Source organism: Stegodyphus dumicola, chromosome 7 (genome assembly GCF_044657685.1).
Source record: "Stegodyphus dumicola isolate Sdum_Otavi_A_Nest chromosome 7, ASM4465768v1".
NCBI classification, from domain to species: Eukaryota; Metazoa; Arthropoda; class Arachnida; order Araneae; family Eresidae; genus Stegodyphus; species Stegodyphus dumicola.
This window is the reverse complement of record NC_140774.1, coordinates 75,713,694-75,729,088: the sequence shown is the minus strand read 5'-3', so window position 1 is coordinate 75,729,088 and position 15,395 is coordinate 75,713,694. Positions and strand designations below refer to the sequence as shown.

The 15,395-nt window shown below is 30.7% G+C and overlaps 1 protein-coding gene across 2 annotated transcripts in view; it reads right to left on the bottom strand.

Moving 5' to 3' along the window:
* Positions 1-15,144, bottom strand: part of Snx1 (sorting nexin 1) — a 48,753-nt gene extending 33,609 nt beyond the window's left edge. The window contains exons 1-4 of one of the 2 annotated variants that reach the window (XM_085820472.1): positions 14,988-15,144; positions 8,811-8,862; positions 2,143-2,330; positions 907-1,147 (exon numbers count right to left, since the gene is read on the bottom strand). In XM_085820472.1, coding sequence (XP_085676598.1) covers positions 907-1,147; positions 2,143-2,330; positions 8,811-8,862; positions 14,988-15,071 — 565 coding nt within the window. In that variant the 5' untranslated portion in view covers positions 15,072-15,144. The remainder of the gene's footprint in view (positions 1-906; positions 1,148-2,142; positions 2,331-8,810; positions 8,863-14,987) is intronic. The other variant, XM_085820474.1, reaches the window with a different exon arrangement.
* Positions 15,145-15,395: the final 251 nt, after the last annotated feature.

Genomic DNA, 15,395 nt, shown 5'->3' with positions numbered 1-15,395 from the left:
TATATCTATTATGGAAAATTTTACCTTTTGCAGCAAAAGTAAACTATTCATTTAAATAAATTTGGTTTTGCTTGAAAGCAATTTATTCACTTAAATTACAGTACATATGTAAGAATTATTTTCATTAGAAACAATCATACCATGGGATGAACAAGAGAAAGCCAATAAATGAAGAGATTATTTATAGTTAATAGCACTCTTCTTTAATTTTGGAGAAAAAAAAAATTTAGTATTTTCTGATTATCTGCAGCCCCCCCCTCCCCTGAAAAGTCGCGAAACATATTCATAAGGCAGAGCAGTATGTTGCCAAAAATGTTATGTGGCAACCTATGATGTTGGCAAGTATTTAAATGGCATGATGTGTATAACAGCATGTCCGTTTTGACTAGTGTGCAATGCAGAAGATTTACGGAGCCGAGTTTGTGCAATTCTGATGTTTTTTAAGCAAAAGAAATTGCTGTGTACATGGAGGGAAAAACAGTGAAAAATGTTATTGAATGTACAAAGGATTTCTTGGATGTTTTTCAAATTTGATTGATTGACTGCTCTTATATGGAATTCTTATTGCAAATTGCACCACTTTGAAAATATTTGTTGCTTCTTGTACTTGCTTTAAATACAGCTTTTTTGCCAGTTTTAAAATAGCTTGGCAAAAAATTAGTCTGCAATGAATTTCATGACTTTTTAGTGGTGTGGATAATCGGTAAGTGACAAAAATTCCAATGCAGTACATTGTCATGTCACTTAATAAAACTACAGCTAATTGTAAATTATAACTTCTAAAAACTGGCTATACTACGATCTATTATGTTCTTATGTTATTGAAATCTTATACCAGATTTTAATAACCATACATTTTTAAGCATTCACATTATATATCATAAGTTTAACACATATAATACAAACCAATCATATCCTTTTCTGGAGCAGGAGGAACAATTCTTCCCAAATGCAAATGTTTTTCTACTAGTTTGTCATGAAGTCCAAGAAAATCACTAAATCTCCTGGACACAGAAAAGCCTTTCTTTTTATAATATGGAAGATTTGTCCTTGTAGAAACTTTATAAACCATGTATGCACCCATGCCTTCTCCTATCTTTTGTGGATCTGATACCGATATATCAAGAACTACATCACTTTCTTCTTGCTATGAAAAATAAAATAAACACATTTCAATACTTAAATTCTATTTTTAATTAAATTCTGACAATCTGCACACTTTCTAAAGTAGAGGTACAAGTATTAGAGAATTTTGCAGGCTACAGATCATATGCTTCCAAGTTTTGTTTACATTTTCTCCTATCTACTTCTTGCACCAAAGTTGGATCTTTTGGTGGCATAAATAGTTAAAACATATTCATATCTTAAAAATTATTTAATCAATATTTATAATGTATAAAACTAATACTGCTTTTTATCTTTGATTATGGAAGAAAACATCAGTACAAGAAGAGATTATTGTTTATCTGTTTATTCTCCACAACAGGTGGAAATTCAAACTAGAGAATTTGCAAAAAACTACTGAATAACTGAGTATTTTGTATTCTCTTAAATGACAGAATAAATACACAAACATACATTTACAAGAATCCAAGCAGTAAGGTTTTTTTCCAAAATTGAATCCCCCAATTAAAAATTATATGCATCAACGTTTGAATTAAACTTTGTTTTTCACAAGTTTCTTCCTACAGAAATTCTGATAATAAATTTAATTAAATTTAGATCCCAACTCTCATTTAATAAAACAAAGAATTTTAAATAAATGAAATAATTTACTCTAAATTTTCTTATTAATAATAAATAGCGAGCCAGCAGTTGACAACTTGAGTAGAAATCCACTTCAACATATAAATGGGTGGTTACATGAAGGAGAGAGAAAATTATATAACCATCAAGACCCCCCCCCCCAAAAAAAAACCTTTATCCAAATACAAGGTTTAGAAATATATTTTTACAAAAATAATTTTTTTGCAACTACAAGTACTTTTACTCATAGTTTCAAATGCCTTATCTTACAACTTAATTTTTCCCCCAAAAATGTTAACAAACATGAGTAAATTTATCTTCGAGAGGAGGGATGGTCGAAAACTGAATATGCAATAAATAATGAAATACAAAAAACAAATTTAATTTTTTAATTACTTCTTCTGTTGTTTTGACATTCTTGCGGGCTTGGGGCTTTGGTGGCTCGGTTGGTTTTATTTCAGCTGGTGATGATGCAACAGGGCTTGTGTTATTAAATTCCTCTTCAGGTGTTCGAAATTCCAATTTAGATTGTGACGGTTTTGAAGTTGGATCATCATCATCAAGACTGACTTCTTCCCCACCACCTTTATCAAATCAATACTTTGTTAAAGACCATTTAGAAAAACATACATACACACACACACATATAGTATATATACACATTCATATCCAAAATTATCTTTACATGTATGAAATCATGGATTTCTTATAAACTATGAACCATAAGGTTATCCATTTGCGTGGAATGATACATAACATATAAAGGAAAAAATTGAAGAGCATTACATATGATATAAAACTTTAGCATGAAACAAAAATGGTAATAATATATTAAAAGGAGAATCCATAAAAAAGAATAATTCTGAAAAAATGAAGGCTTTTAAATTTAATATGTAACATGATCTCCCCTGACCGTATGCACAAATATTGCAACATGTTTTCATACTGCCAATAGCATTGTAAACAACAGTCTGGGAAATAAAGATCCACTCCTCCAGCAATGTGGGCATTCACATCTCTACTTTTCGAAAATTAGAAAGATTCAGTGGATCTTTTCCTGGTTTCGACATTGAGATAAAGCTCTGCTCCATGCACTGGGAAATGCATGCTCTACTGAAAAGAGCGAGAAAAGCTACCAATGACTTACAGGATAAGTGTTTCAACATAGGGTAACTAAAAAAAAGTGTGAAAAAGCTCTTTTCAGCTCAAGCCTAGATACAGCTTGATTATAAACTCGTAAGCAGGAGAAATAAAATCAATGGATTGTTTTTCAGACAGCAGCTTAGCATAAAGAAATGCAGGATGACGGTTATTGTTATTCAAACAGTAAACAAAAAATATTATTACTTATTTAAAAACAGTTCCCCACTAGATTAAGAACAGGTGATTTTGCTGACCATGGTATTTGCTCCTTCATTTTGAAGTAATTTATCAACGAGGTTTACTTAACGTGGAAGAGAATTAATGTCCACAAATAAAAAGTCAAATCCATATGCACCTTTGAAAAGTCTCACATAATGTTCTAATACCTTATCATGATATCTCTGGCCAGTCACAGATCCACCATTAAAATGTGTAGGGGCATAGGTCCACCGATTATTATTCTTTCCCATACCATCACACCTGCATTAGTCATTTAGGGAAATAATAGTCACACATAGACCAGGCTAAATGATACCAAAGCTTGAGATTTCTCGCCAAACTTGGCAATATCTCGACAGTTTAGAGACAGAACCATTTACATCAATATTTAATCAACTTGCCCCTGTAATTATTTTCCAGCACAGCTTGGCTTTTCTTGAAGCCATTCATGTTATGTAAAATTTATAACAATATTTTAATTATATTTTCAATATAATAAAACCAAAACAATCTGGCATTCAAATAAATGGAATTTTTGAATAAATCTTTAAAATTTCAGAAAAAATTTTCTCGGATGTAAATCTTATTTTTTTTTCTCATTTTGAGAAAATTATTAGTATTTGGGGCAACATGCAGTCGAGCATTTTCAAAGTTACAGCATACAAGCATAAAAAGAAGCCATGATATGTAACTCTGAAGATGGATAAATACAGAGGCTTATTAATTTAGAAGGTTAAAAAAAAAAAAAAAAAAAAAAAAAAAAAAATCTGCGTTATTTTCAAATTTTCACAGGACTAGTTTCGATGGTTTTATCGACCATCATTCTCAGCTGCAAAAGTGCAGATGAATGAGATAAGATATATTGCTTAGATAACATAAGATAAGAAAGACTGGACAAGAGTTTGGCATCATCTGCTGATGAAACGAGAACTAAAACACAATTTCCTTAAAGGCTGAAGGCAACGATGGATTGGAATTAGGGTCGTTAAGATTTTTTTTTTTTTTTTGAATGTGAAATGCCTCTAGAAAATCTCATTCACCAATGAAAGATGTTTTTTAAATAATTTTGGCTGCAGAAAAAAGTGTGATTTTCAGACCAACAATGCTGGGCAACAGAAAACTTCTGTGTTTCCTTTTTTTTAACATATGCCTCATGTTCCTTAACGTGAAATTTTAAGGCTCTCTTAGATCGACCAATGTAAATTAAACTACACTGGCAAGGAATTCTGAAAATACCCCAGGAATTCATATCCGGAATGGGATCGAGTATGGAACTCAGATTTCATTGATGAGAGAATAAACGACCCAAAAGTTAAATTTCTGTAAAATATGTGCAATTTTATAGCTAATTAATGGAAAGAAGGGAATGACAACAGTATTCTTATAATCTCCTAAAACAAGAATGCACCTTTTGGTGACAGACAGTTGATGAAGAACTAAATTATTTAAAAGCAGTAACTATTGACAGGAACTTTTCACCCAACATTATTAATCAAGCAGTTAAAAAATTCTCATCTCAAACACACCAAAAGGCACATTCTTTTAAGCATGCTCTAGGTTACGTGCTTATTTTATTTGGTTTTATAAAAAAAACTATTTTCTTATTTGTATGAAATATTGCATTTATTTTTGGTTCCCTTCTACAAAGCCAATTTTCTCAACACAGTCAAAGTTTTAATCACTAAAAGATATTAATAATGTGTCATAATCATTTTATTTTGAAAAAAATCTAAGCTAAAAAGACATGAGAAATTCACATAGCAAAGATAATAGTAAAGATTATGTTTCAACAAAGTCTATTGATTTAATTTTGAATAATGTTTTAAACAGAAAATTTTTATATTACACTTTTATTAATTACATACAGTACACTCCCGATTATCTGCGGAATTGGGTGGTGCAGCCGCTGCGGATAACAAAAATCACGGATAATCCGAATAAAGCTAAAAACAGATATAGCAAAAGAGAAAACAGTCATTCCAACTTTGAAAAATTGTTTTATGTACAATAAAACGTAAAATAAACAGCAGGAAATGTTTAACGCTTAATATTTTAGTATATCACTCAAAACTAACCTAAAATGCATTTTCTTAATGAAAACAGAAAAGTGCTTTGTACTTACAAGAGGCATCAAGGATACACAGAAAAATTAATACATATGTACTGTTTTAATACTGTAATGTATTGTGTAATTACAAAAGAATAACTGTAAAACTACACCTTTTTGAAGAAATCAGTCATTTGTGTTTGCTTCTTGTTTTGGAAGCATTTTCTCTTGATCCGAGATTGCATTTTTCGGAGCATAAGTTTCTCGGCCAACTCCACGTCGTCTTGTTCTTCCAAATAGTTCAGCAGTCCACCTACTTGTTGCAAAGCTGCTTTGTGAGTCTTCCGCATCTGCACAACAGGCTCTTTTTCGCCTTTACTTCGCTCTCCTTCATTCTTGGTCTCTCCCCTTGCTTTCTTCACAATTTCGTCATCTGTCAAGCGTTTGAAGCCAGGTTCGTTGACGTCACACTCCAATCACTCATTAATGTTTTCAGCATCGACGTTCTCACTACCCAGAACTGTTTTCACCATATCGGCAAGAGTTGCCATGGACGTGTCTACATCTTCATTCTCTTCTTCACAACTCAAAGGGTTTAGGTTGTTGTTGGCTTCAACATTAGACACGAGTTTTCTCCATGATTTTATGAGGGTTGACGGTTTCACAGTCTCATGCAGATGCAATATTGTAGATGCTGTCCAAGATTGTGTAGTGTTTCCAAAAGTCTTTCAGATAACCTTCAATATTACTTATTAGCAGCTTGGTTCGGTATGTTCTCTTCATTGTTGCCATGAATCCTTGGTCCATGGGTTGGATTAGCGCAGTAACATTTGAGGGGGGGACTTTGCAAAAATTTGTCCATCAGAAGACTTTAGGACGCTTATTGCTGGGTGAGAAGGTGCGTTGTCAATCAATAACACAGCTTTTTCAGGCAGGTTTTTCGATTTAAGAACTTGAAGAAGAAAAATTTTTTCGAACCATACTTGAAAAATTTTTTGGTTCACCCATCCTTTTTTTTTTTGGTTAAAGTAATCAACAGGCAAATTTTCTATCCCTGTACTTTTGAAAGGTATCGTTTTTTTTTTTACTCTTAAATGACAACAAGTCTAAGTTTATATCCACCAGTAGCGCTACTGCAAGACATGATAGTGATCCTTTCCTTGCTGCTTTTATGACCCAACGCTTTACTTTCACTTTCAAATGCTAAAGTGCGAGTGGGAAGACATTTCAACAAAAGTCCAGATTCATCGCTATTGTAAATTTGTTAAAAAAAATAGCTCTTCTTTTAAAATAAATTCTTCAAATTTATGGTGGAAATCGTCAGCTGCTTGTTGGTTACCACTAAGTTTCTCCTATGAAGCCCAATTTCTCGAATTTCATGTCCCTGCTTAAAACGAGTCAACCATCCTGAAGATGCATCAAAATTTCTTTTCAGGCCTAACAACTTAAAAAGGTTTTTGCCTTCGCCGCAATGATAGGACCATTTACAGGAGTACCCTCTTTTCGAACTTGAGCTAACCACTCTGTCAATGCCGTCTCTAGCTCATCAAAGGTAGAAACCTTCATAGTTTTTCACGTTTTCATTGCAGAAGCACTGTCTGACATTGATGCCAAGTTCACCAGTTTGTCTTTTTGCTTTAGAATGTCATGCACTGTTGTTTCCATGATTCTGTAATCCAATTCCATCTGCTGCCTTGTAGCATCGTTTGCTACTTTGGAAATTAATTCTAGTTTTTGCGCAATCGTCAACACAACCTTCTTTTGTTTTCCTGACATTTTAAATTGGTAACGAAAAACACAAAACTAAAAAGCACAAGCACTGAACACAATAAAAGATAAAAAATTAACTCTGATCGGCTCGAAAAACTATCAGGCTTAAACTAACAATGGCGAGTGGGAGGAAGTGGACCTGTCAGTAAGATTTAAGATGAGAGAGGGAGGTAGAGCGGGCACTGCAAGGTTGAGTAAAAAATCACTTACTCATCAGAGGGGAAGGTTCCAAGAAAGCCTGGGATATTTTTGCCATAAATAAGCACGCTGTTGGCAAATTGAACGTTTCGCTCAGTTTTGTGAACATTTTTATTTTCTTTGCTTTACGCTTGTAAAAAAAAACTTTGTGCGGCAGGCGCAGATAATTGGGAGTCTAATGTACATGTATTGAACATAAACAAAATGTCAATCATATAATCAGCAAAGTTCTACACAGTAATTTGGATTTTGATACATTAAAAATGCCTTAAAAGGTTTATTTTAACCAACATGTTATTTTTTATCTTCTTTTTCTTGAATCTGCCGTAACCAGAATGCAAATTAAATTACATTGGTTTTAAATAAGCAGCAACTTTTTAATTTAGGAACATGCTATGACACCCATTTAGTATAGCTAAGATGAGCAGCTATTTATCTGGTTGACCTGCATATTAGCAACTGAACTTCTTCTATTCATCAGATCACAGGATTTGAGGGTCCATTGAAGGTGAAAAACTTTATATTGTGCTTTTTTAAATACTTGATATTGTGAAAACTAACAAACAAAAGTAGATATTCTTTGTTAATTTTTAGTTATTCTAAAAGATACAGTTTTAATCAAATTTTACCTCTTGTCAGCATCACTGCAATTTAGTTAAACTTTTATTAAAATAACACTAATTCATCACCGCAGAGGAAGGTTAGGTAAATTAATTAGATAGCTAATTAGGTTTAATATTGAGGCTGTTTCAAGTTCTTTAAAATATAATATTACACCAGCAATTTGAAAATCTTATTCTTAACATTTTTAAAGCTTCCAATACATTTGTAAAACATGGACAGTTTGAGTATAAATTTAAATTTTGATATCATAACTGCTATCACCATTTCGTGATAAATAATTTCAACATTCCTTAATTCAACAGTCAGGATTATCTGCATGGATTAAATGATGAAAAGTGACTAAACGCTGAGTTGTACTTTTCTACCATTAGTGTTAAAACGAGCACTTTCGTATTACCGCAACCCCCTTGGAGCAGTTTGGCAAGTTTTATAGAAGAAAAAATGACGCGAAGAATTTCTGGATTGCAACTGACTATGGAAATGGCTACCTAAAGATCAGTTATGTGCATAGTTGCCAACATATGACAACTTCTCAGGTTGTTGTGATAATATGCAAGTACCTTCAAATGTGTAGCAACTTTTCTTTAGATGAAATGATTTTTCCATCACCTTAAGAAACTTGTATTTTCAAAAATATCTGGGAAGTCTTACTTTATGACAAGACAAAGACACTTATGTTTTACTTCCATTACTAATCTATGAACAAGTAATACAAACTTTAGCAAAAATAAACATAAAACAAACAAACATGATCCAAAGAAATTTCTGTTGAAAGAGCTAGCTTCCCTCAAAAAAGAAAAATGCAATGCAGATATTTGCTTTAAATGGATATCTGCACTGATGTTAAAATATTTTTTAACCCTCCTCTCAAAGAAAAAAAAAAAAAAAAAGGGAGGGGGGAAAGGAAGCTAAAATTAACTTATCCTTTCCTGAAAAATTTAAAACAGCTTTTAGAACTAACTCAATGCCTATATGAAAGAGTCAAGGGTGCTATTACTGGCATAACATTTAGATATCTAATAATATCGGTAAAAAAATACTTTAAAAATAATGAAAAACATACCACTCATGAGATCATCTATGCCATTTTTTGAAAACTCTTCTCTAGATTGTGTCTGAAAATAAATTTATAAACTACTTAAAGTAGAATGGACAATAACATAATAAAGGAAGAAAAACTCTAATGCAGCATGAATTATTAAACAAATGCAACTATTACAATATTTACGTGTATGTACATATAAATTAAACCGACTCTGAATGTAAATTGAAAAGTAAAATTTACAGGATATGATATACTCAAAAGCCCCCAAAAAGTTTAAAATCTGTAAATATGTAAACAACACAATATATTTTAATTCTAAGCTTCACGTGAAAGGTGTCAGAATATCTGGTTTCTGATGAACACATTCAATGCCTTGAAATAATGCTTTTGGGATGTCAATTTGTCTAGGTTTTTGTTTCTCAAAAGAAAATTTGTGAGCTGACATAGGAAGCAATATATTACCTTCATTTCTGATTTTTTACTGTAATAAATTGCTTTCTTCCAAAATTTTACCCTTGTAGGACCCATTTTCACTACATGTTTAAGTGTTCATTTTCCCAATGGTATGTTAACTTTTTTGTGTACTGTTAGACATTTGTTTTATTTGATAATTCTCAGACATTCATCTGGTGACAATTTTCAAATACCCTATCCATTTTGTTGATTGTTTTGTTCTTCAGTGATAACAGCAGCAATGATTTATTGTCAGATATTTCACTATTTATGGCAACCTATGATATTCTGAACATTTTCGTGTCTGCCCGTGATTCGATCAGGTATGTGTTTATTAGATTATTAACCATTCATTCAAAATTTAAATCAAACAAAATTTGTACCTTACTCTTAATTTATATGATCTCTGGAGCTTAAAAAATGAAGGCAGTTTGTTATTTTCAGAAGTACATCATACTACTAGAAAATAAAAAATGCAAGCTTTCACACTCGGTGAAGCTATATATCAATGAAGAATACATTTTTTAGAAGTGTAATGTCTGCACATACTGAAAAAGACCAAAATGTATGTAGGAAACTGGTTCTAAAGAAGTCGAATAATATTCACAACAACTTTACGTTTCATATACTGCTGGTGTGAAAAACTAACATTGGTCAAGTTCTGCAAAAAAATAACTTAGAATGGCTGATAAAACAGTAGTGGATTGGAAAAATTATCTGCAGAAGATCTGCATTCTTGAGATGGCGGTAGCAGAAAAGAAAAAAATTGCCAGTGGGGGATGCAGTGTGAAGATTGACAAAAGTATGCTCATGCGACTCAAAAATAATGCTGGAAGAATATTGCCTCCTTAGCGGATTTTGGGGGCCATATAACATGAAATATGCGAAACAGTTCTTGAAATGCCCCCTCCCCCAATCGTTGTGCCACTACGCTAATGAGCTGAATTAAAAAGAACATTCAAAGAAAGAACAACCTCTTTTTCAGGCTGTTTGTTGGAAGAGGTATAAAAGATAAAAACTTGAACAATCTGGTGTATTCATTGTAAAGTAAATCACAAATATAATTTCACCAAGCTAAACTGGCACACACATGCAAAACATAAAATGCATATGGGTAATTGCTAAATGGCAAAATGAAAAGCACTACCTTGCACAGTTTCTCTGGAGGAAAAGACATGCTTCAAATAATATGTTCAATATCATTCTAAAGACAATCACAAAACATTTTCTGCCAGAAACCAAGATGTAACTATATTCGCATATCCTGTACATTTAATATGAAAGAACCATCATTTTTTCTGAAAAATTTTGACGGACTTCTTATTATGAAATATTAAATTAAATTATTCGGAAGTCAAATATCATCACGGAATGCACAACATGTTTTCTTTCACATTTGTGACATAACTTGTATATGAACATTGATTTTTTAAGTAGGCCTTTTGAAGTCCCATACAAATCCAGGAAAATGCCACGAATATTCCAGATAAACTTCATAATTTTCCAACCATATACTAGAATACATCCCAATGTAGATACATCCCAATGTATACTAGAATACATCCCAATGAAGATATCCCAATGCCTGCATGTTTTTATATGCCAAGAAGGTACTTTTCCATTACATGCCCACAATCTAAATGTATAAATTCTGCTAAATATGATGGTAAATATCAGGCAATTCTGCACTGTTGTTTATTCCCCCCCCCTTTTTTTTAGCTAACCCTTTTCCTTTTCTTTAGCTAGACATTTTACAGCCGGCATATAAATGTCAATTCCTCAGTCTACAAAGTTCAGTTTGTGATTTACTTTGGAAAAAGTCTGCTTTTTTGAGACTATTCTTGTACACCTTCCAACAATTAGAGCAGATAATGATCTCTTGGTTTACATATTTTTTAACATATTTCAACAGATACTCTGTGCCTTTATTTGGAACACCAATGAGGAATGCATCTTTTATATCATGCAAATTCCTTCAAAAGGCCACTACGGTGGAAAAATATGGCGACATTATCCTTCCTTTTCTGAAAAGACTTTCGCCTATTTGACCTGGTTCTCGCATCTTTTTCTGTTCTTGCTTCAAAACGTCCTCAGTGCAAATTTCCCTTATATAATTATTCCAGTCAATGACAGTAGTGTATGACATGCGAAGTTCATTTTCGCAAATGTCAATAGATGTTACTTTCATCGACCATAAATAAATTAATCTTACGGCAGTAGCGAAAGGGAGGCGAGAATTCTCAAACCATTTACCTTTCCAGATGGTGAGCCCTACCTCTTTTGATAAAATCATATTAAGAAAATTAGAACATTTTCAGCCCATATTGCTGAAAATATAAAATCTGTTTCATTGTTTGGAAAATCAAAAAGAAACAATTACAATGAGGACCTTCAAAATCCTAAGAAAAAATAGAAACTACAGGAAAAAAAAAAAAAAAAAAAAGATGTTTACAGGTTACTTATGATTTTTTTACGATTCTCTGCAAATTGCTCTAAAATTTTTTTAAATTGTGGACACATAATGGAAAAATTAGACTGCAGGCACATAATGGAAAAGTACTGAGAAGATTATTCCCCAGAAATATCCAAAAGATATTTATATATTCTAGCAATGTTTCAAAAATTTAAGGTATGACCAGAAAATAGCATCTTGTCAATACCCAAAGATTTTCTTTGGCTAACTCATCACAACTTACTCTTTTTTTTCCAAGTCTTAATATGCTGTTTGAAAATATTCCAAAAATATTTTAGAGTTGAAGAATCTTTACAAAATATATAAATATGTAATTATCATAAATACTCATATTTTCATTAAAAATGTCCAAATTGCTTCAGCATATTCCTGCCATTACATTAGAAGAATATTCCGAATTGGAATATAATTGGAACATTCTAGGAATACCTCTCAAAAGTCATAAAATATTTCGTAAGGATATATTTTGAAAATTTCAAATCACTTATGAAAGCATTGGGAATGTTAAGGAGTGATATGGAATTCCAGGAACAGAAATGCAGTATTCCTGGAAGAGCCAGAATTATGCATGGCAAAAGTAAAAAGTTGCAAATAGGAGAATAAGTATTTTTATTAACACTATAAAATACTGCTTTGTAACAATAAGGTTTTATTAAATTAATATTGAGAATAGAAAGGCATTTGTGTTTTCACAAATATAATTGCAGATAACAGTAAGAGATATCCCGATTTATTAGTCGGGAAAAGTGGCAATTCTACTCAGGATTATTTCTAGTACAGTAAGTCTCCTTACAGATAAAAATATCCTGTGAAACTATATCCTTTGAAAAATTTATGGCATTTAAAACTAAAATCCACAATATTTGCTTTTTCTCAAGAAAAAGAAGTCATTTTAAAATTCCTTTCAGTTAGTGAAAAAAGTATTAACAGATATTTTGTAAACATAAAATAGCTTAAGTAAATTTTCTCAAAGTGAGAGTCTTAACTAAGATCAGAATTCTCGAAAATTAAAAAAAAAAAAAAAAAAAAAAAAAAAAAAAAAAAAAAATCAAGATATCAAAATTTTAATTTAATTTTTTCTAATATACATTAATTCAAAACAAATCAAAGTTTACTACTTTTATTCTTCATTCTTCTCAAAAGTACATACTACAATAACATGCATTCCAAACTTTAAGCATCATCTCTATATGCTATATATCTATGTGCACTATATGAATTCAATGAACTACAACCTAGTGTTTCACAAATTATGAACATTCCTAATAATTATTTCAACAAATATCAATAAAATTTAATAAAAAGACTCTCAAACTCCAATTTTTGAATGTGAGAATATAGTAGTAGCCAGGTTAATGAAGGCCATGATCAAGAAAGAGAAGCTGTATTCTTCACAAGAAAATGATACTACAAACTGCTATGCAAAATATTACTTTACAACAAGCTACATTGATTTATATTTATTCAGTTCTAAAAATTATTTATCATATATCTTTAAAAATATCATTAAATGCTTATTTATATAATCACTTTAGTATTCTTATTTAGAAGTCTTTTAAAATTATTTATTAACCTATTAAATACTGAAAACCACAATGTAGGTAATATATGAGAGCTGTATATTTTCCAGCAAATGATACTACAAACTGCCATGCAAAATATTACTTTACACACAAAATATAAAATTTTTACAAAAAATTACAAAATATTACTTTTATTCAGTTCTAAAAATTATTTATCATACATCTTCAAAAATATCATTAAATGCTTATTTATATAATCACTTTACTCTACTTAAAATTCTTTTGAAACCATTTTTAATAGTAACCATTCTGAAAATCACAGCCTCAGATATATTTTCTGATAATATTGCAATATATTCACATAAGACAAATAAAATATTGTCACTACTCAAACAATATAAAAAATAGCAAATGATATTAAAATAAGATAAAATATTAAAACAGGCACAAAAAAATTAATGCATTTAGAAAAGAAATTTTTTTTTATTATTCCACATTTTTACTTTGGCAATTATCTATGCAAACACTTACTGAGCAAAATTAGTATATTAATAAAATTAAACTTTCCTACTTTTCTAGTTTTGTTTTAACATTAAATGGGTTTTCACCACTTAACTACCGAAATTTTACATAGTATGCAATAGCTATATTAAAAATCCCATTTGCCATTCCAAAATTGTAATTAAGCACATTATAGCAATAGCTATAAATGCATAAAAACAAAGAAATACATTTTTTAAAAAATTCTTTCTTTTAAAATTTTACATATTGAGTTTGTCCACTGAAATGCTAAAAAAAACTTCTAAAAACTGCAACACTTTTTTTTTTTTTTTAATTAAAACACTGAAAATAAAGACAGATAAATTGGTAAAAAGGAGTAAAAGCAAACAATTCACTTGTTTTAATATACAAAAAACAATTTACCACGAAATTAAAAGATTAATTTAGTTATTTAATTAATACATAACACTTTACAAGTTAAAGGAAATTTTTTATAGTAAACTGGAGATTTAAATTTCAAAGCAGATACAGAAAGACCAGAAATAAAATAATTTATAATTGTTAACAAACCCAATCCCATAGGAGTGGATATCATTTATAAGCACAAGAATAGGAGTATACCTCTTTGTTTTTAAACGCAAACTACAAAATTAACATTATACATATTAATACAAAAATTAAACTCTGAATATGTATACATTATGTAAACAATATGTTGTACTACAACTCGAAGCATTGCTATTTTCTTTAAAATAAGAAATATACTGCTCTACAAAATACCCAATTCACTAAATACATTTAATTCTGATACTAGCTATCACAATATGCATAGCAGAACACTTTCTGGTGTCTCATTTCCGTTTAACTGACTAAATGGTATATGCTAAAATAAATAAAACACTTAATATAGTTTCGTTAGTAGAATTTTATTTCATTACTACTAATATTCTAGCTATGAATATATGGAAAATATATTAATGAACAATTCGAGAACATTTTTAAAGCGAAATAACGAAACTAAACTGATATACTCAGGCAAAATAATGATAAACTGACATAAAAAGTAATTAAATTACATAATAAATAAGAACAAAGTTATATCAAATCAAAGCGAACTTCGTAAGTAACGAATCTGCTATTCGAATGCATAAACAGAATTTGGATATGACGAAGTTACAAAACACCAAAATGCAGTCTCGATCATTAATGAAATTTCACTTCTTGAATACTCATTCTTATAGCTACCTCAAGTGCAGATTTAAATATATCGTCAGATTCTGGTTCTGCCAAATTTTCTTCAAAAGGAGGTGGTTCCCTCGAATCAGCCATGTTTACAATACGACCGATGGGCAGTAATGAGACTAGATTAATACGATTACCGAGCAACTTTTTGCGCAATCACGATTCCTTTCTGACAGATACCGGTTATAAAAAATACTGCGAGTTGAAAATTGCATTAATCAGGTAATACTAATTTTTCAATGTAATTATATATTTGAAGGGGAAAAAAAACTACTCAAGAATGAAATGGGTATAAGTAGAAAGAAAACATTTAAGGTTTTTGGTATTTGCTGTTTCCTTATATAAAGGAACATGTGATACCTTTTCAAATAAAATTATTCTGTTAATTATAAAAGAACTAATAGCTCTTAG